The 20,046-nt window shown below is 57.2% G+C and overlaps 1 protein-coding gene across 1 annotated transcript in view; it reads left to right on the top strand.

Annotated features, from left to right (window-relative positions):
* KCNQ4 (potassium voltage-gated channel subfamily Q member 4) overlaps window positions 1-20,046 on the top strand; it is a 52,906-nt gene that overhangs the window by 21,630 nt on the left and 11,230 nt on the right. The window contains 8 exon segments of the mRNA XM_045897961.3: window positions 7,799-7,889; window positions 8,566-8,692; window positions 8,911-9,086; window positions 9,667-9,792; window positions 10,165-10,275; window positions 10,461-10,556; window positions 13,438-13,526; window positions 15,246-15,407. Of these exon segments, the coding sequence (XP_045753917.1) occupies window positions 7,799-7,889; window positions 8,566-8,692; window positions 8,911-9,086; window positions 9,667-9,792; window positions 10,165-10,275; window positions 10,461-10,556; window positions 13,438-13,526; window positions 15,246-15,407 (978 nt within the window).

Raw genomic sequence — 20,046 nt, 5'->3', positions numbered from 1 at the left:
GGGCCCTCCAGGCCACACCATACCCCACTGTCAGGGGGAGCCCCTCAGGTCTAGCTGAGGTCCCTTGTTCAGTATCAACTCTGGTTTGGGGCTTAAGAAGCCCTTTTCTGCTGGAAGATGGTGGGGTTATGGCCTCTGTCCTCCGGAAACCTTGGCTGAATGGGGACAGACTGGCCCTCGCTGTCCCCGGGTGGGGAGACAGAAACTTGCCTTTGGGGTCCTGGTTTGGGTGGGGTCACATACTCCCAAGGCCAGTTGTAGAAATGAGGGAGCCAGCTGGTGGCCAAGCAGGTGGCAGACACTGGCAGAGCTATCTGGGAGGAGGGACACTGGAGAGAAGGAAGGAGGCCCAGGAGGAAGGAAGGGGCATGGCCTGGTTCTGCATTTACTTTGGCCTGGTTGGGGGTGTGGGTAGCCCCTCATCCCACATGGCTGCTTTCCTCCCTCAGGATCATGAAGCCTTAAAAACAAAACCAAAAAAGTCCCAAACCAAACCAAATAAAAAATGCACATGTGGAGCACCTGTATGTTCTGGATCTTTCCTCCCATCCTTATGATAGGGGATAAAGGTCCTGTGTTCCCCAGGGACCCCTCCCCAGGGCCTAGTCCCTTCCCTCCACACTGGCTGTTCAAACCTCCCCCACCTCTGCAGAGGAAGTTGCAGTCCCCAGGGAGCACTCTGGCCTCCCGGTCCCCCAACCTCCTGTTCCACCTAGCCCCTCCCCCTGGCCGCCTGTCCCAAGATGGCAGGGTCCTTTCTGCTCAGCACCAGCCCTGCCATGCTCGGGATCCCAGCCTCCCCGCTGCCCTGGGGACGTCATTCCATTGATCACTCCCTCCCTCTCCCCCATCTTCAACTTCTCCCTCTCTCTTGGCTTCTTCCACTCTGGCTCTCACATCTTAAAATAAAAAACCAAAGCCCAGTCCCTGTGCTCCACATCCTTCTCCAGCCACTGCATCTACTCCGTGCCGGCAGTCTTTAGCTATCTGTATGCCCCTGTTCCCTCTTTCTCACACCCCTCTGCCTCTCCATCCCACCGGGGCCTGCGCCGCTCCCTCTGCTGCCCTTGCCAATGTGCCCAGGGACCAACTTGTCACCAAATCCAATGGACATTTTTTCAGGCCTTATCTTGTTTGACCTCTTGGCAGCACTTGACACTCATTTTTTTTTTTTTAAAGATTTATTTATTTATTTATTTGAGACTGAGAGAATGAGAGAGAGAGAGCACATGAGAGGGGGGAGGGTCAGAGGCAGAAGCAGGCTCCCTGCCGAGCAGGGAGCCCGATGCGGGACTCGATCCCGGGACTCCAGGATCATGACCTGAGCCGAAGGCAGTCGCTTAACCAACTGAGCCACCCAGGCGCCCCTTGACACTCATTTTGCTCCCTCCTTGAAACCCCCTTGCTTGGCATCTCTGCCTCCTCTTTGTCCTTGTTTCCCTCCCGTCTCGCTGGCAGCTCGATCCGCATCTGGGGTGGAGTATGTCTCCTCCCTCTGTGCCTCTGGGGTCCCACTGGGTCCGCCTCGAAATGTGCCGCATGCTCTCTGAGCCATCGCGGCCACTACTGTGGCCTCTACCCCGCCCGTGCCCCAAATCTGCATTTCCGGCTCCGGTGTCTCTCTTCATGCCCTTGAGTGTTTGCCCGTGTGCCCCCACCTGCCCCTCCAGCAGCGTCTCCCATCTCTGCTCCCTCACGGCACCTTCATTCACCTGGTGCCCACACCAGAACTAGGAGGGTCATTCTCCTTCCTTGTCCCCATTTCCCGATCATCACCAAATCCTACTCCCTGAAACCTCCATCTGTCCACTTCTTTTTAGTGCTGTCACCCTCGTCTCTCATCTGAATGATTGTGGAACTTTCTATCTGCTTTTCCCCCATCAGTCTCACCTCCTCCAATCCATGCTCCACACTACCCGAGTGGTAATCCTGAAACACCTATCACACATGTCATTCCTCTCACGACACTGTCCAATGGCTCCCTGTAGCCTCGAGGATGCCGTTCATGATGCCTGGATCCTGCCCCCTGGTTTCTCCACAGTGCCTTCACTTTGGGCCCGCACCATCCAGAACTGCTGTAGACAGGCCCTCACAGCCCTGGTGCCCGCAGCTCTCCTGCTGGGGGCACTGGCTGTCACCTCCCCCAAGTCCTCACAGATCCCTCCACTTTGGCTCCGTGAAAGCTGTCTTAGGGCTTCCCCCAAGCCCCTTGGCACCTGTTATCCCCTCGTCCATCACGTCATCGCTTTGCAATACTTGTTCATTTCTTGGGCGGTCTGGGTTATTCATTTCTGGCTTTATAATCAACCTGGCTGAGTGTTGGCAAACAACGTCTTAAGTGAACGTACCTCAGAGGTTGGGAGATAATCCCTTTTCTGCTGTGTGACCCCCGACTCACATCCCCATGTCTTCAGTCTCCAAGCATCTGTCTCTCTGGGGACATCCCCAGAGAATCTGGACCTGAGCTCCTGGCAGACCCTCTCCCTTCTGCCCCTCTGCTGGAGAGTCATAAGGCTGATGTCCCCCACCTCAGGTTGCAGGCAGGGAAACTGAGGCCCAGAGGGGTAGTATGGCTTGGTGGTCCAGGTGGACTTGAGTTTAGGTCCCCACCTTATGACTTTGGACAATCTAGTATACTTTTCTTTTCTTTTTTTTTTTTCCTTTTAAATAACAGCTTTACTGAGCTCTAATTCACATACCATAAAATCCCCCCCTCACCATTCAGGGTTTTTTTAGTATATTCACAGAGTTTTGCAGCCGTCATAGTCTGCCTTTCTGAGCCTGTGTTTTCTCATTGATAAGCCTTGTGTGATTATGGTTCTGCTCTCACAGCGTGGTTGTGAGAAGTAATTAAAAATAAGCGTGTAGAGGGCTTGGCACAGTGTCTGACCAATAGGAAGCCCTCAGCCAGCAGGAGCAGTTTGGGGGGTCACACAGTGACTCGGGGGTGAAGCTGATGTTGGCATGAGACCCACATCCCCAGCAGGGCCATCCTGGCTCCCCTTGCCCTGTGGCTGTTTCTGCAGTGATTTCAGGAAGGTGGGGGGGGGGCGGGTGAGGCGGGGAAAGTAATAATTGCAGTTGTTCAAAAAGCCGTGAGCTGGCTAATCACTGAATCAGCCGCAACCACGCCTAGCTGCTGAGTCAGTGATCCTCAAAGTGTGGTTCCGGGGGGGGAGCAGCACCAGTATCACCAGGGAACTTTACAGACATCCGAATTCTCAGGTCCCACCTCATACTTACATTCTAGGAGTGAGGCCCAGAAGTCAGTATCTGAACAAGTCCTCTGGGTGATTCCCACACCAGCTGTAGGTGGAGAACCACGGATCTAAGCAAACTGTCTACCTGTTCGGTCCCTAATCTCCTTATTGCCTTCCCGAATGAGCGGGATAGTCACAGCGTGGGGTGCAGCCCAGCCGGGGAGAGTCAGCCAGGCAGCACCCATGTGTCCCAGCTCGGCCTCCTGGGTCGGGCAAGGGAGGGCCCGGGCCCCAAATCGCAGCCAGACATGATGGGCAAAGATGCTCCAGAAAGCGCATGTCAGTCTGACGTCTCTGTTGGGGCAATTATAGAGAGGCCAAGCCAGCCAGCTTGATAGTGTACTATCTATAATTGTAGAGACAGAGAAATTGAGGCCCCAGAGGGGGCTAGAGACAATCCTTCCTCCTTGTTTGTCGCATGAATGAAGCCATACGCTGGTTCTGACAGACACAGCAACACCTTGGCTTCCGGCTCCTTCTCTCTGTCTCCTCTCTGCCTAAGCTCCAGACATTGAGCTCCCTTCCACTGTCCCGAGAGTGGGGTCTGTGTGAGGACCCCTCAGGAAGACCAAGGTAGGCTGAGAGATCACACTGATTCACCGTGTGATTTGGAGCAAGTCTGTCCCTCCCTGGGCCCCATTTCTTCATCTGGAAGATGGGGATAATTATTCAAGTGCCTGGGACACAAGATGTTCTCTGTCAGATTCAGTGTATCTGCTCCACTGTATTGAGCATCTAGGGTGGTGAAACTCCCATCCAGTGTGTGAACGAAGGGGAGGTGAAGCTCAGGGGCTTTTGAAACAGTGTCCACCACATGGAGCTGGTCAAGGTCAGAGACCTGCCTTCTCTTCCCTTCTCGGAAGGATGCTGGGGTGTCCAACAGGTCAGGGAGGGATGTGCTTTAGAGCTTTGGGGGCCTTCTCAGTGGATACAAACTGGGGGCTTTGGTGACATGATGTTTTAATGTTTGTTTCATGTGAATTTCTGCTCTTCATTTACTCAGTCTATGAAAAAATAAGTAAAGCAGAGCAAAGAAAGAGAGAGTGGGGATGGGGCCATTGTTTTGGAGAGGGGCTGGTTGGGGAAGGCCTCTCCAAGGAAGCGATGTTGGAACAGAGACCTGGATGAGTAAGGGAGCAATGAATAGGCAGAGGAAGCAGCAAAGCCAGTGCAAAGCCTGGAGGTGGAAATCAGTTTGGTGCTCCAGGAATGGCATGGAGGTCAGGATGGTTGGAGCGCAGTGATGGAGGTGGGGTGGGGGAGAGGATCAAGTCTGCGAGGTGCGGTGGGGGCCAGAGCTCACAGGGCCTTCCTGCACACGCTAAGTTTAGCTTCTGCTCTCCAAATGGGACGGGAAGTCAGGGTAGAGTTCTGAGGAGAGTGATGATTTCCAGCTTTGTGTTGTAGGAAGATCACCCCGGCTGCTATGAAGAGAGTGGGTCACAGTTGGGCCAGAGTGGAGGCGGGAAGGCCAGTCGGAGGTGAGATGGTGGTGGCTTAGTCAGGGTGGGGAGCTGTGGTCTGTCCAGGGATTTACTCTGAAGGTAGAGCCAATAGGAATTGCTAAAGGACAGGAGGTGGAGAGTCAGCGAAAGGAAAAATCAAAGGCACTCTTAGATATTTGGCCTGAGCCCCTGGGTGGCAGGTGGTGCCATTAATGGAGATGGGGAGATAGAAGGGGAACAAGATTTGAGGGCAAGTCGAGTTTGGTTTTGAACATGTTCGGTTTGAGAGACCACCAGACATCTGAGAAAGAGATGCTGAGCAGACAGTTGGACATGTGAGCTGGACTCCAGCGGGGGGGAGACCACCACACCCTGACACCTGTGAAATGGCAAAGGCCATTGTGGGAAAGGGGTGGGGACAGGATTAAAGGTGGCTCTATCTCTGTATATTTAAGGAAATGCATTTTCCAAGTCCTATGAGTTTGTTATTACCCCTGTTTATTTATTTTTAAAGATTTTATTTCTTTGAGAGAGAGTGCGTGGGGGGGGGAGGGGCAAAGGGAGAGGGAGAGAATCTCAAGCAGACTCCACGCCCAGCTCGGAGCCCCTTTGGGTTCCATCCCAGAACCCTAAGATTATGACCTGAGCCAAAACCAAGAGTGGGGCACTCAACCGTCTGAGCCACCTAGGCGCCCCTACTCCAGTTTTTCCTAAAAAATGAGAGGAAGTGCAGATAAGCAAAAAACAAAACAAAAGCCAAATCACTCTTAATTTTGCCACCCAGAGATAAGCCCTGCTGACCCTTGGTATGAATATAAAAAAGTATCTATATTTGAGGGGCTCCTGGGTGGCTCAGTTGGTTGAGTGTCTGCTTTTGGCTCAGGTCATGATCCTGGGGTCCTGGGATCGAGTCCCACTTCGGGCTCCCTGCTCAGCAGGGAACCTGCTTCTCCCTCTGGCTGCCGCTCTCTCTCTGATAAATAAAATCTTTAAAAAATAAAAATAAAAATATCTACATTTTAAAAATTAGGATCACATTGCCCTTCCGATTTGATAATCTGCTTTTTTCATTTAACCCATTGTGATGTGTCCATTTTATAGATGTGTAACTATTGACATGGAAAGAACAGTGTTGAGAAAATAAACTTCTGAAAGTCCCAGCAGGAAGCCCTTAGTGTGGCCCATTTACCTGAGGATCTGAGGTCAGCTGAGCAGTGGGACGGAAGGATTTCTGTTCAGGGCTGGGGTGAAGGCCCATCAAGATTTGGCTGCAGCCCTTCCCAGGGGAGGGGGCTGGAAGAGATGACCTCAGCGGGGGTCCTCGGTCCCTGAGCCCCGGGGCTCAGTGGCAGTCCTCCTCCCTGGGGGATGTGGCTGTTGCGTTTTTCTGTGGTTAATTATTGAGCATGAGATGCTGGTGCCCTCCCGCCTCCTCTCCCTGGGCCTTCTGTCTTTGCTGACCCAGCTCTTGCCTGGAACTGGCCAAGGAGGCCTCCTCCTCGCTCATTCATTCAAAACCCTTTACCAGCATCTGCCACCTACCTCCTCTACCCAGGGGCATGTGCTGGCTTGCAGTGCTAAGCCTGCCCTCCAAGCAGGCTGGGAGCCCCTGTCCAAGGAGGGGTGTAAGTCCTTTCCCTGTCTGTCCTCCCATCAGCTCCCACTGGACAGATGTGAGACTGGCTCAGACAGGGTAGGTCACTGTACAAGCTGGACCAGGATTTGAACCCAAGTCTCTCTGACCCTGAGCCCATGCCCCTGCCACCGTGTAACAGGAACACAAATAAAGCTATGTGGAAAGTGCCACATACACACAGGCAAGCGCTGGGAAGGGGCATTCTGAAGAGGGAACGGGGGGGGAGGGCATGCCCACGGCCCCCCAGAGCAGAGGGTGAGCAGAGTCTCAGCAGGCCCCAAAGGTGGGGTGCTTCAGGCAGAATGCAGTCCCAGGTGGGGAGACTCTGGGAACATCTGGGGAAGGCTGTGGGTCAGTTCACAAGAGGTGTGTTTCCAGAGAAGCCCATTCCCTCCGGAGTCTCTTCCAAAGGGCACATGCACGTCCAGCACACCCCCCTCCCAAAGAGGAGCGATTCCGGAAGTCCGACTCGGTTGCTTTCCCCCATTTGCAGCCTGCGCCCCTCAGCCTGGCCTGCTTGCCTAGTCACACGTTGTGGCCAAGGCCGCCAGCCTCTCTTCTCATGCCCTTTACCCCGCTTCCATCCCCTGGGAAGTGGGGAACCCGTGCTCTAATCTCACCTCTGTCCTGGACATATTGAGTGACCTTGGGTGAGTCCCTTTCCCTGTCTGGGCCTCAGTTTCCTCACGTGTGCAACGGGGGTTGAGGGAACTGTTGGATGAGCTGGGTTATAAAGTTCTTTCCATTTCTAAACATCCCTTTCTGGGCTTCCCACTGCCCTCAGGGGAGTCGCAGGCCTTGAGGCCCGATCCCCCTCCTCATTCCCCATCCCCCTCTGCATCCTTCCCTTCTTCCTGTCCTCCCTAGTCTCCTGTCCTTTCATAGTTCCCTCATTCTTTAATTCCTTAAGAGCCCACGAAGGCAGAGGCAATTGTCCCCATTCTGCAAATGAAGCGATACTCCTGCCACCTTGGCATTCACAGGGAGCAGGGACCCCTCCGTCGGCTACTGACCTTCCCTGGCCCCTCAGCTGACCTCTGGGCTACTTTTCTTAAGAAAAGTCTTAAAACTGAGCCAGGGCCTGAGGGCACCACCCGTGAGTGGCTGAGCCCACAGGCGCTTCCTGACTGTGGGACCTTGAGCCCGTCTGTTTCCACCACGAGCCCAGACAGACCTGCCACCCACAGCCGAGTGGCACCTTGTCTGAGCGGCAGCCTGCAGCGAGGGCAGCTGAGAGGGTGGTCGGTGTTTGTGAGCTCCGTAGCCCAGAGCGTGGGGGCTTCTCCCTCTGGTGTCGGGCACAGAACCACAACTTCAGGGGACTCTGATTCTGATTCTGCTTTCCAGATAGTTCTTCCCAAATCATGCTTCCCTCCTCCAGTGACTCCACAGCCCCCCCACCCCCTGCCAGTCCTGTCCGTGCAGCAGTCCTAACCCTCTCCCTGCTGCCTTTGCAGATTTTTGCTGGTCTTCAGCTGCCTGGTGCTGTCTGTGCTGTCCACTATTCAGGAGCACCAGGAACTTGCCAACGAATGTCTCCTCATCTTGGTGAGTGTCAGAGGCCAGGTCTGAGTGAGGCTGTGTAAGGCAGCCCCTCAGGGCTTGTGGGGGCGGGATGTGGGGGGGGGAGAGGCTTCTCATTCTATGGCTCAGAGAGCGGCTTGCTCTGCTGTGCTGTGTTCCCTGAGTTGATGGCTGCCCCTCTCTGGACTTCCTGCCCTGCTTTCTAGCCAATGTTGGGGGGCTAGGGACCTCCTGCCTAAGCCAGGGCTGATGTTGGGCCCAGAGAAGAGGTGAATAAGCCCCACTCCTTCTCAGGACCCAAACTGCTAACTCAACCCCTGGTGTGATTTTTTTTTTTTCCCCTCTAAACAGAGGCACCTTGGAAGTGGACAGCTGACAGACAGCCACCCCTTATGTCACCCAGTCAGGGTTACTGAGTCTGGGAGAGCTGGGAGGGGGAGGGCGGGGTGGAGAGCAGACAACCCCACACAGCTGGTGGATAGGACGGGCAAGACAGCCTTGGGCTTTCAGGCTGAAGAAGGGGCCACGTGACTTCTGGACGCCTCCTCAGGTCCAGCCAGGGGTAGGAACGTCCAGGAGAGGTGGTCTGAGGAAATCCTGGTACCCCTAACCCAGGGGAGCTGGGCTGGGCCAGTCCTGTGTGACCTGGGCCCTTGCTCCTGGAGAGAGGAGACCCGAACTCAGGGCCCTGGTCCCACAGGAATTCGTGATGATCGTGGTGTTTGGCCTGGAGTACATCATCCGCGTCTGGTCCGCTGGGTGCTGCTGCCGTTACCGAGGATGGCAGGGCCGCTTCCGCTTTGCCAGAAAGCCCTTCTGTGTCATCGGTGATAAGACCAGCCCACCCGCACCGGACCCCCTGACCCCAAGCCCCGGGGTGGACACCCTGACCCAGACCCTGGCTGCTGACAGATTCCACGGATCCTCCCTATTCCCCCCCACCCCCGCCCCGACGGCCCCGGCACCCCCCACCCCCACTTCGGAGCCTGGCGGGGTGGCTTGGCTCCCCGGCATGGCCGTGACCTCGGCTCCCCTGGTCCTGCAGACTTCATCGTGTTCGTGGCCTCGGTGGCTGTCATCGCTGCGGGCACGCAGGGCAACATCTTCGCCACGTCTGCGCTGCGCAGCATGCGCTTCCTGCAGATCCTGCGCATGGTGCGCATGGACCGCCGCGGTGGCACCTGGAAGCTGCTGGGCTCGGTGGTCTACGCGCACAGCAAGGTGCGCCGGCGGGGGCGGGGACCGGGGGGGGGGGGGCGGGCAGCAGGGGCCAGCTCACGGGTGCGGTCTCTGAGGCTCGGCAGGGGCGAGGTCCGGGGGGCAGGTGTAGGCCAGGAGGCGGGGCCTGAGGGGTAGGGCTGGAGGGGCCCACTTGGAAGCTTCTGGGTTTGGGGGTCTATGCGTACAGCAAAGTGGGGAGCTGGGGCAGGGTGTGGGGGGGCGGGACTAGATGTTGGGGGTGTGGGGCGGCTGGGGACTGAGATCTGAATGTGGAACCTGGAAGGTCAAGGGCGGGGCCGGGGCGTACCCTGAGTTTTTGTGAGGGCCTCACCCTTCGGGAAGGCGGGAAGGCCGGGGAGGGTCTCCTTGAAGGGAGGAGCTGGGGAAGGAAAGCGGGCAGAGCCTCTGTCAGGCAACTCCGAGAGGAGGGGAACTTTTTCCCCCCTCCAGAACACCTCTCTCAAGTCATTGTGGGAACCTCCCACCTGCCCACCTCTGACAGGTGGGCACAGGGTGACCCACTTCCCCATGCCCCTCCCCCTCGGCCCCCCTAATGTTCTCACCCTTGCTGCCCTCGCAGGAGCTGATCACCGCCTGGTACATCGGGTTCCTGGTGCTCATCTTCGCCTCCTTCCTGGTCTATCTGGCCGAGAAGGACGCCAACTCCGACTTCTCCTCCTACGCGGACTCGCTCTGGTGGGGGACGGTGCGTGAGGGTCTATGCAGAGCTGCCCTTCTGCCTGAGACCCTCCCCTGCGTGACCACTGTGCCTCTGACTCAGGGTTGAGCGAGCCTGTCCTCTCAGCTAGGGCCGGGGCCCCCTGTGACCAGCCCCTGTGTTAGCCCCCAACCTGCCCCAGTAGATCTGCTTGTGCTCCATCTAGTTCCTCACACCCAGCCCCTGCCACCTCACCCCGATCAGCACAGGGCAGGGAAGGGGAGCGATGATCCATCTATGCCCCTAACCAGCCCCTGTGGACGACCATAGGGCACCCCCCTCGTGATCAGGCTCCCACCTGCCTGTGCCCCAACAAGCTCTTGTGGGTGGCTCCTGAGGGTAAACTCTTTGTGTCCCCAGATCACTCTGACGACCATTGGCTATGGTGACAAGACACCCCACACATGGCTAGGCAGGGTCCTGGCTGCTGGCTTCGCCTTACTAGGCATCTCCTTCTTTGCCTTGCCTGCCGTGAGTCCCCCTGCACTTAGGATCTCCCGGGCCGGCGGGGAGGGCCCTGGGGGCAGAGCCTGCTTAGCCCCTCTCCTGGATTTGCAGGGATGGGGGAGGGGAGAGCTCAGAGGGGCAGGGGTGGAGACCTTCTCCTCTTGTCGTCCCCCTCCGCCCCTTTCTCCCAACGACGCCTCTTCCCCTAGGGCATCCTTGGCTCTGGCTTTGCCCTGAAGGTGCAGGAGCAGCACCGTCAGAAGCACTTCGAGAAGAGGAGGATGCCTGCAGCCAACCTCATCCAGGTACAAGACGCCCAGGAAGCCCCTGAAACGAACTGGCGTGTCAACTCCTCTATGCTGACCCAGGTGTCCCAGTTTTGCAACTGTGACTCCACTTTGAAGCTCTGAGAGCAGATGTGACTTCTCCAGGGTCACGTGCCAAGTCAGGGCTAGAGCTAGGATGCTAAGGGGGACTGTCAGAAACTTCCCTTGCGCCACAGGCCTAGTTCGGGCCTCATCAGAGCTGCCCCACAGTCCCGCTCCAGCCCCAGCTCTATGTGACCGGCAGTGGAGTGGGGTCTAGGGCCTCTTGTCCTGCCACCGAAAGGCTGTGCCGTTATCAGTAAGCCCGCACTGCTCCCAACACCAGTTCATTCCCCAAGCACTCACACAAGTGAATGTTGTAACTATAAACTGAGACAAACACCTTGAAAGAAAGAATAGTTCTCTGAAGAGTATTTAACAGGGTCCTGGCCCGATCTGACCTTGAAGGGGAGCTCTGGGATGATGAGCCTGGGAAATTGATGCTTGAATTGAGAGCTGGAGGACTGGTAGGAGTCAAATAGGTGAAGAGGTGAAGGGGGGGAGCATTCAAAGTACGGGAACAGCATGTGCAAAGGCCCTGTGGTGGAAGGGAGCGTGGTGTGTTTGGTGAACTTGAAGGCAGCTAGCGAGGCTGGGACAGAAAGCTCAAGGAGGAGTATATAGTGGAAGGGGTTGGGTAAGTGGGCAAGGCCCCGACCTGAGGGCCACAGAGAGGAGTTTAACACTTTGCTGAGAGCAATGAAGAACCCCTGACAGGTATGAAATAGGAGGAATGGGTGACATGATCAGATTTGTGTTTTGAAAGGATTGGAGAGGGCCCCAGGTGTGCGTGGGAGATGACACGAGGCTCTGACAACTGTCTGGGCAAGGCAGGGTGCTGGACTGGTATCACAACAGTTGAGGCGGGAAGAAGTGGGCAGATTCTGTATATCTAGGAGGTGAGATTCGTGGCATCAGGAGTGAGGGAGAGGGTGAGGGAGCTGCGTGGCAGGTGACTTCCAGGTTTCTGGCTTGCCCAACTGGATGATTGATGGCCCTCCCCACTGGAGGGGGACTAGATTGGGGCAGGAGGGATGTGAGATTGGCGGGAGCACGTAGAGCGTGAGGGGCCTCAGCCCCCCAGCGAGGCAGCTGCACATCCGGGTCTGTAGCTAAGAGGACGGGGCTGTGTTAGAACCATTGCACCTGGACAGTAATGAAGCCCGGGGCACAGAGGAGCTCGCCCAGTGTGGAGAGCAAAGACGGAGGAGAGGAAATGGTCCAGAACGGAGCCCTTAGGAACCTCAGCATTCAGCGACTGGGCCAGCAGAGTTGAGCCAGTCAAGGAGACAGAGAAGGAGCAACCAGAGGGGTGGGAAGAAAATCAGAAGACCAGGAGTGTGTGCTCTCAGTTTCCCCCACTGCACTGAGCCATTCTGATAGGGCATGGGGTGGGGAGAGGCAAGAGCTCCGATTCTGGGGGGACTCTGTGACTCAGCCCTGGCTTCTCTCTAGTCGGCGTGTGCGAGAGCGGCCCCTGCGGGAAGTAGTTTGGGGAATACTGGCGCATCCCACCTTGGCCTGCTCCCAGCATGCCACGCTCGCACTCCCCGATCCAAGTCTGACTCAGCACCCCCTTATCTCTCCTCCCAGGGTGGAACCCCCTCCCCATCCCTGCTATTTCCAGCCACCAGCCCAGCGTCCCGTGGGGTACAATGGCCGTCCTCCCGTGGGGCACAATGGCCGTCGTCCCCCGGGAGCTGGCCTTCCAAGGGGCACCGCAGGGGCAGGCGGCTGGCACTGTCCATGCCAAGAGACAGCTGGTATTGTGGTGCCCATAATTAATGAGACAGCTCATTGAGCTGCTCCCCAGCTCAAGCCAGGGGCCTAGACAAGCAGGAAGTAAAAATATTCCTGTCCTAGGAGGGTGCCTGGCCAGTGAGGTCAGCAGTGGGCAGTCCCTTAAGGACAAGAGGCACCCAAAGAAGGGGGGTTCTCCAGGGCTCAGTTAGGCTTAGTCCATCCCTCCCTGCCCTCCCTAATCACCGCACTCACAGTCCCTCCTTGGCTCTTCTTCTTACCTGGAGGCAGAGGGACAGTCCTTCCTCTTGTCCACCCCTCATCCCTCCTGCTGCAGAGGAAATCCTGCCAGTCCCTGGATGCAGAGGGGTTGGTCGGGGATGCTCTTCCCTTCCCTCCTCGACCCCGTGGGCAGTGACAGGCAGCTGGGAAAGATGAGGTGGATTTATTCGTAGTACTAAGAATTCACTCAGTTTCTATTCTCCAAACCTTTGCAGAGCACCTACCATGTGCCAAAGGATACAGTGGTGACCAAGACACAGCTTAGAGTCTAGGGGGAGAGAAAGACAACATTCCTCAAATACACGATGAACAGATACTTACTGGCTGGGGTCACGGGGGATGCCAGGAGGGCTGAACAGGGGAGCCTGGTATTAAGGGCCTTCTCTGTGGCAGGCACCGTGCTGGGCACTTAACAGACATTTGCCCTTTTAATCCTCACATCAGGCTCTTAGGTAAGTACTATTGTATCCAGTTCACAGATGAGGTAGGCGGGGCTCTGCAGCTTTACTTCATTTGCCCACGCGACTAAAGGGCAAAGCCTGGCCTGGAAGCCACGTCTGCCCGATGACAGAGCCCAGCTCTTACCTTGGACCCCTGCTCCCCGCCTTGGGCAAGTCCTTTCTCTCTGGGCCTCTGTTTCTGTCTGGCCCTGCCAGTGGCTATGGAATTGGAACTGGCCTCTGGCTCTGGGTCTCCTTCCGCTGACCCAAGGACTGGGTCCTCTGAGGGTGGAGGGCTGATGAGGGGCGGGGAGGCTTCGCTGATGCCGTGTCCCCCCTTCCCTCCCCTCACACGGCAGGCTGCATGGCGTCTGTACTCCACCGACACGAGCCGGGCCTACCTGACGGCCACCTGGTACTACTATGACAGTATCCTCCCGTCCTTCAGGTAGGCCCTGCTGCAGGGGGACGTGGGGCGCGGGGGGCGGTGGCTGGTCGTCATGCCCGCTTGGGGACAGGTGGCTGGAACTCGGCCCTGGAGGGTGGGAAAGGGGTGACGGCTCCCAAAGGAGTATCTGGGGCTGGCTCTGCACATTCTGTGTAATGCAGAGCCCGGAGCGTCTTCTCTCCCAGTTCGCTCTTCCCCGGGAAGGTGGGGGACGCTGGGCACAGGGCACGGGGTAGAGCCCCGCCCGCCGGCTGCACCCCGGGCTCTGGAGAACTGGCAGTCCGCATGCTAGCCCATAGTGCCGCCATTCAGGGCCGTGGCGCCCCCAGCTCGTCTCCCCTCTGTCTGAGTTGAGGGTCGGGTTAGCCCTTGCCAGCCTGGCAGACTGCAGCTGGGGAGAGAAAGCGCGGTACGGGCAAGAACGTGTGCGCCAGAGTCCAGCACCCCGGTGTGTGAATAGGCCCCGACTTTTCCGGGCCCTAGTGCCCAGAAGCGGGTTCATCCCACTGGCCCGGGCTGGGGTAAGGCTGCACCTGGGGGTGGCTGCATGCAGAGGATTATTAATAGCCATCACCAAGGTCTGTGTGGCCAGGTGCCTGGCCAGGCCCTTGGGCAGGAATGAAGAGCACAGAGTGTGGCTCAGTCCCACGGGCAGGCAGGGAATCAAGAGAGAGGCTGGGCTAGGCTGCTGTGCTCAGCGCTTCTGCGGGTGCCTTTTCCCTCATTAGCCAGAGCAGCTGTTGCGTGATCCCACTCACCCCTACACCTGGCTCCCCTTCCCTGCTCCCTCCTGGCCCCAGGGGCTTCCTCGGGGAGGAGCAGAAGAGAAGGGGCTGGGAGGGGGGCTCCCAGAATCACACTGGGTCCCCCCCCACCTCCACTTGGCAGAGGCAACTCCCACCTCAGAGACAGGCATGGTAGTTGGTTTGGAAGGAGCCTCCCTTTCCCAGGGGTAGCTCTAAGGACTCAAGGCCAGGCCCTGGGGAGTGGGACTGGGGTTGGTTTGTAGGGTGTATGTGAGGGGGAGGGAAGATTTGGGGGTAGATTGGGTCCTCTGGTAAGAGGGACAGAGCTTGGTTTAGAGATTCTAGGTTCACGGACCTTCTGCTCCTTGGAGCTCGGTTTCCTTGTCCATATAATGGGAAGGCAGAGGGGAGATATTGTCCTTCGGTTATGGAAACAGGAAGTGGCCTGGGGAGTTAGGAAGAAGCTGAGCCCCAAATCTAATCTCCAAGAACCCAGTGGCAGGAGTGGATGCTGGAGTGGGAAGCTGGTCTAGCTACCCTATCAAGTCTCTCTCCTGAGCCTCAGTTTCCCCCTAAAATCCAGTCAGATCTGGAGGGTGAAGATTTCAGGGTGGCTGCTGGCCTCCAAGGAGGCACAGCTCCATGTCTAGGCGCTCCGCTTGATGAGCAGAGAGTAGGTTAGATCCAAGCTCCCACCTGCCGCCTTCTGAGAGTGCCCTCAAGTTGTGCCCAACCTGCACAACCGTACTCAGCAGCCCTGAGGATTTCCCAGGAACTGAGCGCAGAAAGGGAGGGAGGAAGGCTAGTGTCTCCCACCCCCTCCCCTGCCGGTTCTGGCTTGGGGTGTCTGCTGAGCACTGCTGGGTGTCTAGAGGCAGAGCCTGGCAGGATCTGAGCTCCAGAGCTCGGTGCCCACCAGGTGAGCGGGCGGTGCCAGGGCCCTGCCTGCTGCTGATGGCGCCCTCTCCTGCAGAGAGCTGGCCCTCTTGTTTGAGCACGTGCAACGGGCCCGAAATGGGGGCCTGCGGCCCCTGGAGGTGCGGCGGGCGCCGGTACCTGATGGAGCGCCCTCCCGTTACCCGCCCGTTGCCACCTGCCAGCGGCCGGGCAGCGCCTCCTTCTGCCCTGGGGAAAGGTAGGGGCCCCCCGGGGCCGCCACCTCCTCTCGCTTCTCCTCCTCCTCTTCCATTCTTTGTCTCACCCTCTCTCAGACCTGCCTGCAGCCACCATGTGGGTGTCAGCCTGTTCTGGGGACTCCCAGGCCTTGTCATGAGGCCTGGGCAGTTGTCGTCGGATGGCCTGACAGTTACAGACTGAGAGCCTCCCTGGAGCGGCCAGGCTGGACTCACCTGCTTGTCACCTGGGGCTCTAAGGGTCTGAGCGGGGGACATATCCACACTGCCCTTTCCCGGCACCTCCCCCATTCATTCCATTTGTCCTCTTTCTTTCTCTGTTTCCACGTCCCCTCACTCTTCTACCCCTGCACCCCCATCCCTCCCGGGCAGCTGGAGAGAGGAGGAGGCCTCTGGCCACAGGTGCTTACGGCTCAGGTAATCGTGGGCACCATTCTGGGGCGTGAGGGCAGGGAACCCCCTCCCCCAGCATGTTTTCTAGAAGGGGCTCGCCACTGAACTTGCCTCTTGGGAACGAGGTGCTACCTGGAGAGAGCGCTCTGTGACTAAGAACCGCTGTAGGACCTCCGTAAACTCAGCCAATGACTAATGCTCTTGTCTTGTGCAACCCTTGTCCACAGCTTGGCTAATCCCAGAGGGTCCTCTTGGGATTCTCCCATAATGCCTTTCTTCCTTACTGAGGGACATTTTGCTGCTCCTAACAGTCTCTTTTCCCTTCACCTGTCTCTCCTGGAGCTTTTGCGTCTTGAAAGAAGAACAAAGAAAGGACAATGCTTACCCCCACATAAATGTTCAAAGTAGTGGAATTTCAGGCACTTTTGGAGAAGGGAAGCTCACTGACTCACAGTACGGGAAAGGGGCTGCTCCTGCAGAGGTATAGCTTTGAGGTCAAGGATTCAACCCCACCCTCCATTCCTCCCCTGCTCCCTCCCTATCTCTTTGTTTTGTCTCATCTTCACACATCATCCCCGATCAGCCAGGTAGACATCTGGGCCTTGAGCCTCAGGTGTGATTCTGAGCCCTGGGCCCAGAACAAGGGAGGGGAGAAGACGCCAGCCACTCAGCGATCAGAAGGAGGCAGTGTGGTGAAAGCAGGCCTCTGACACCTGAGGCTGTGTGTCCTTGAGAAAGTCATCGAGTCACACTGGGCCTCTGGATCCTAGGCAGAACATCAGCGATATTTAGGCTGATCAGGGGCTCTGGGTTCTCCAGGCTGAAAAGACCTGGGGAACAGGGGGTGGGGGGTGGGGGGTGGGTGGTGCAGAGGATGCTGGGAGCAGCATTTCTTTCTTCCCTGTGCTCAGTGAGGGCATCTCTGGCCAGGGGCTGGACAGGAAGCAGGGAGATGGAGGGTCCCTCCAGGTCAGGGGCTGGAGGGAGGGGCAGCATGACTGGCCAGGCCAGGCTGGGAACTCCCTGGAAGAGAGTCCACAGTGCAGCCCTGGGTCAGATTCTCTGTCCCTGCCTGAAGGCCCTTCAGTGTTACCCCCACCTCCATCCAGCCACAGCTTAAATTTGAGCAACCCTGCCCAGGGTCTGGGCCCGTGCTCTCTGGAGCTTCCAGTTTGCTCTGGTCTTACCTGGCCTGGATAGGAAGGTGCTGAAAACGAAGACGAACCTGGAGCCCAGCACCTCTCCCACCCACAACTGCTCCGGGGCTCTGAGTCCCCCAAAGCCTAGGACCAGATGACTGCCGAGGGCTTGGCATTCACTAACTCCCAGCCTTGTGTCCGTCTGCCTTGCAGTGTCTGTGTGGCCAGGGCTCATGGTGATGGTGGTGGAGTGTCCCTTCTTCCCAGGCACCCCAGGAGGCTGAGCTGTGACTTCTAGGACATCAGTCACCAGGCTCAGGCCAAATGGCCATATCCTTACTCTTGGTTGTCTGGGCCCCATGGGGTGGGTGCTCTGGACAGGAGCCCCACCTCCACACCCCCACATACACATACACACTTCTCCTGGTTGGCCACACCCTCAGTGGCCCTTGTGGATGGACCCAGGCTGAACACATTTCCAGGACTTCCAAAAGCAGGACTTCCTGGGGGATGGTCTTGCCAAGGCCAGCACCTCCTCTCTTTGAGGTTTTTCAATGAGGCGCTAAGACGATGTTTCTCAAGGCACGGTCCACTGACTTCCTGCATCAGCATCGGTGGGGTGTTCATTAAAAAATGCAGATGCCTGGACCTCTCCCCAAGCCCGTAGAATGAGAATCTCTAGGGGAGAGGCACAGAACTCTGCATATTTAACATGCTGCCCAGGAGATCCTGATGCAAATCTTGAGAATCTCTGCATTCTGGGGATGCGGGCTGGAGGATGCTTTGGGTGGGGGTTCTTCTCTCCCACCAGCCGCAGGAAGCCAGCCCCATCCTGGCAGCTCCCCATGCTCTGCCCACCTGCCCTCTTCCCACTAACCTCTGTTTGTGTCTTGTTCTCAACTTCCAGCCAGATGTTTAGTAATAAACGGAGTTTCTTTCGGATCCACGCCAGCTGGAGACCGAGGTACCCCCTCGCCTGCTCCTCCTGTCCCCACTCCTCTTTGCCCCACCCGGTTCGGGGGCTGGAGAGGGGGACAGGATAGGCCAAGGACAAGGTGCATGTGCCTGCCGCCTGCCGTCTGCCTTGGGGCCCTGACGAGCCTCTTACCTTCCTGGGGAGGCCTCTGCCAGGTCGGGGGCATGGGCCTGGGGCCCACTCTGCCACGAGGGACATCTGTAGGAGAGTTGGGATGAGTTCTGGCTCTGCCGCTGACCCCCTGTGTGATCTGGGTCACATTGCTTCCCTTCTCTGGAACTCAGTTTCCTATGTGTGGAATGGGCAGATTGAACTAGAGGCTCTCTGAGGGTCCTTCCCACTCTGACTTTTGCCGGGCTTTGGGTTTAGCTCCCTGGCTTCCCACTGCCCCCCCTAGGGACCTAGCCTATGCCTGGAGGAGCTGGGATTGGTTCCTCTTTCACTAACTCTAGAGCCCAGCTTGGATAGCCGCATCACCACCACGTGCTGGGCCCTGCACTAGACACAGGGATGAATGAAAGATGGCACCTGGAGGCTTGCAAAGAGCAAGGGCTGTTCAGTGTGATGAATGCAATGAAAGGAGGAAGCAGAGGTGCTACAGAGCCAGGGTCAGGCCCTTCACCTAGAGGAGGCCCCAAAAAGGAGTGGACGTGGGGGAGGGCATCCCAGGCCAAGGAAGCGGCATGCATCACGTGGTGCATCATGGTGAGGAGGCGAGAGAGAGAGAGAGAGAGAGAGAGAGAGAGAGAGAGAGAGAGAGAACAGCCGTGGGGAAGGAGCAGGCAGCCCAGCATGGCCAGATCAGAGAGTGCGGGGTCAGGAGTGAGGTCGGGGGCAGAGCTGGATCATGAAGAACCCCAAAGTCCTGTATGAGCGCCATCCTGTAGGCCCTACCTGGCAGCCTGGGCTCCTTGAGTCTTGGGTTGCCCAAAAGTGCTTCTGGAGCCTTGTGGGTTGAGAGGCCCATAAGTACATAGGTGACAGAGCTCCTGGCTGCTCATCCAAGAGACAGTGCCTCTTAGAAACTAGTGTTCTGGATCCAAACCTGGCCACAACTTGCTAGCAAGGGGAACATCACCTTAAGCCCTGGGTGCCTCAGTTTCTTCAGATGTAACATGCGGATGGTAATTGCATCTGCTTCCACTCAAAATGTGCCTGGCTAATAGGAAGTGCTATATAAATGGTTGGCCTTGTTCAGTGTGGTATGTTGAGCAGTTAAGGTCTTATTTTTAAAAATAGCTTGGAAACCATGGCTGATGGAAATGGGGACACACCTGAAGGGTTAAGCCAAGGAGTCCCTGGGTTAGACCTGCCCTTTTGCAAGATGACTTTGGCTGTGTGGGCACGATGGGCAGGAAGGGCAAGGCCGGGGCAGAGGGGCCAGCGATGAAGCTGCATCCACAGTCCTGAAGAGAGGGGCTGTATGCAGCATCAGAAGGGGTAGGCTGCCTCTTGTCCCCATGTGATTGGCCTTTGGTAGCAGATGGAATCCTTAAAGTCATTCCTTGTGGATGTGAGCACAGGGGTTGACCCAGCAGGGCAGTCAGAGGGCAGCCTGTGTCCAGAGCTTGCCCTCCGCCAAAGGATAGCCTCAGTCAAGCCTAGCCCATCTGTGTCCCAGGCATCAACAGACCCCTTAGACCTGTTTCTCAACCTCGGCACCATGGAAGTCTGGTTCGGAGAATTCTTCATTGGTTGGTGGGGGAGGGGGTTGTCACAAGCATTATTTAGCACCGTTTCGCAGCCTCCCTGGCCTCGATCAGTTGCCAGGAACACCCTCCAAAGTGACAACCAAAAATGTCTCCAGACATTGCTCATGGATTGGGGCCTAGTGAGCAAAATTGCCTCCAGTGGTTACCGCCCTAGACGCTCTCCTGATCCTTAGTTCCAGAGAAAGAACAGTGTCTCAAGTCAGAAAAAACCGGGTTCTGATCCTTACTGCATCCACAGGGGCTCTGGGACTTTGGGCAGGTCACTTTCCCTCCTTCCCAGTCTGTAACCTAGGGATGGTAAATGTGGAGCCCACCCCACAAAGCGGCCGAGAGAGAGCTGGAAGGGCCAAGGCATTCAGACAGGACTGCGCGTGTGCTGAGGAGCCCGGGACGGGAAGTTCTTCCGATGTCCACCGCTTGC

This window comes from Mirounga angustirostris, unplaced genomic scaffold (assembly GCF_029215605.1).
Source record: "Mirounga angustirostris isolate CCGP_5_RB_7025 unplaced genomic scaffold, mMirAng1.0.hap1 SCAF_4, whole genome shotgun sequence".
Lineage (NCBI taxonomy): Eukaryota > Metazoa > Chordata > Mammalia > Carnivora > Phocidae > Mirounga > Mirounga angustirostris.
Note: the sequence above shows the minus strand (reverse complement) of the source record. Positions and strands in the feature narration are given on the sequence as shown.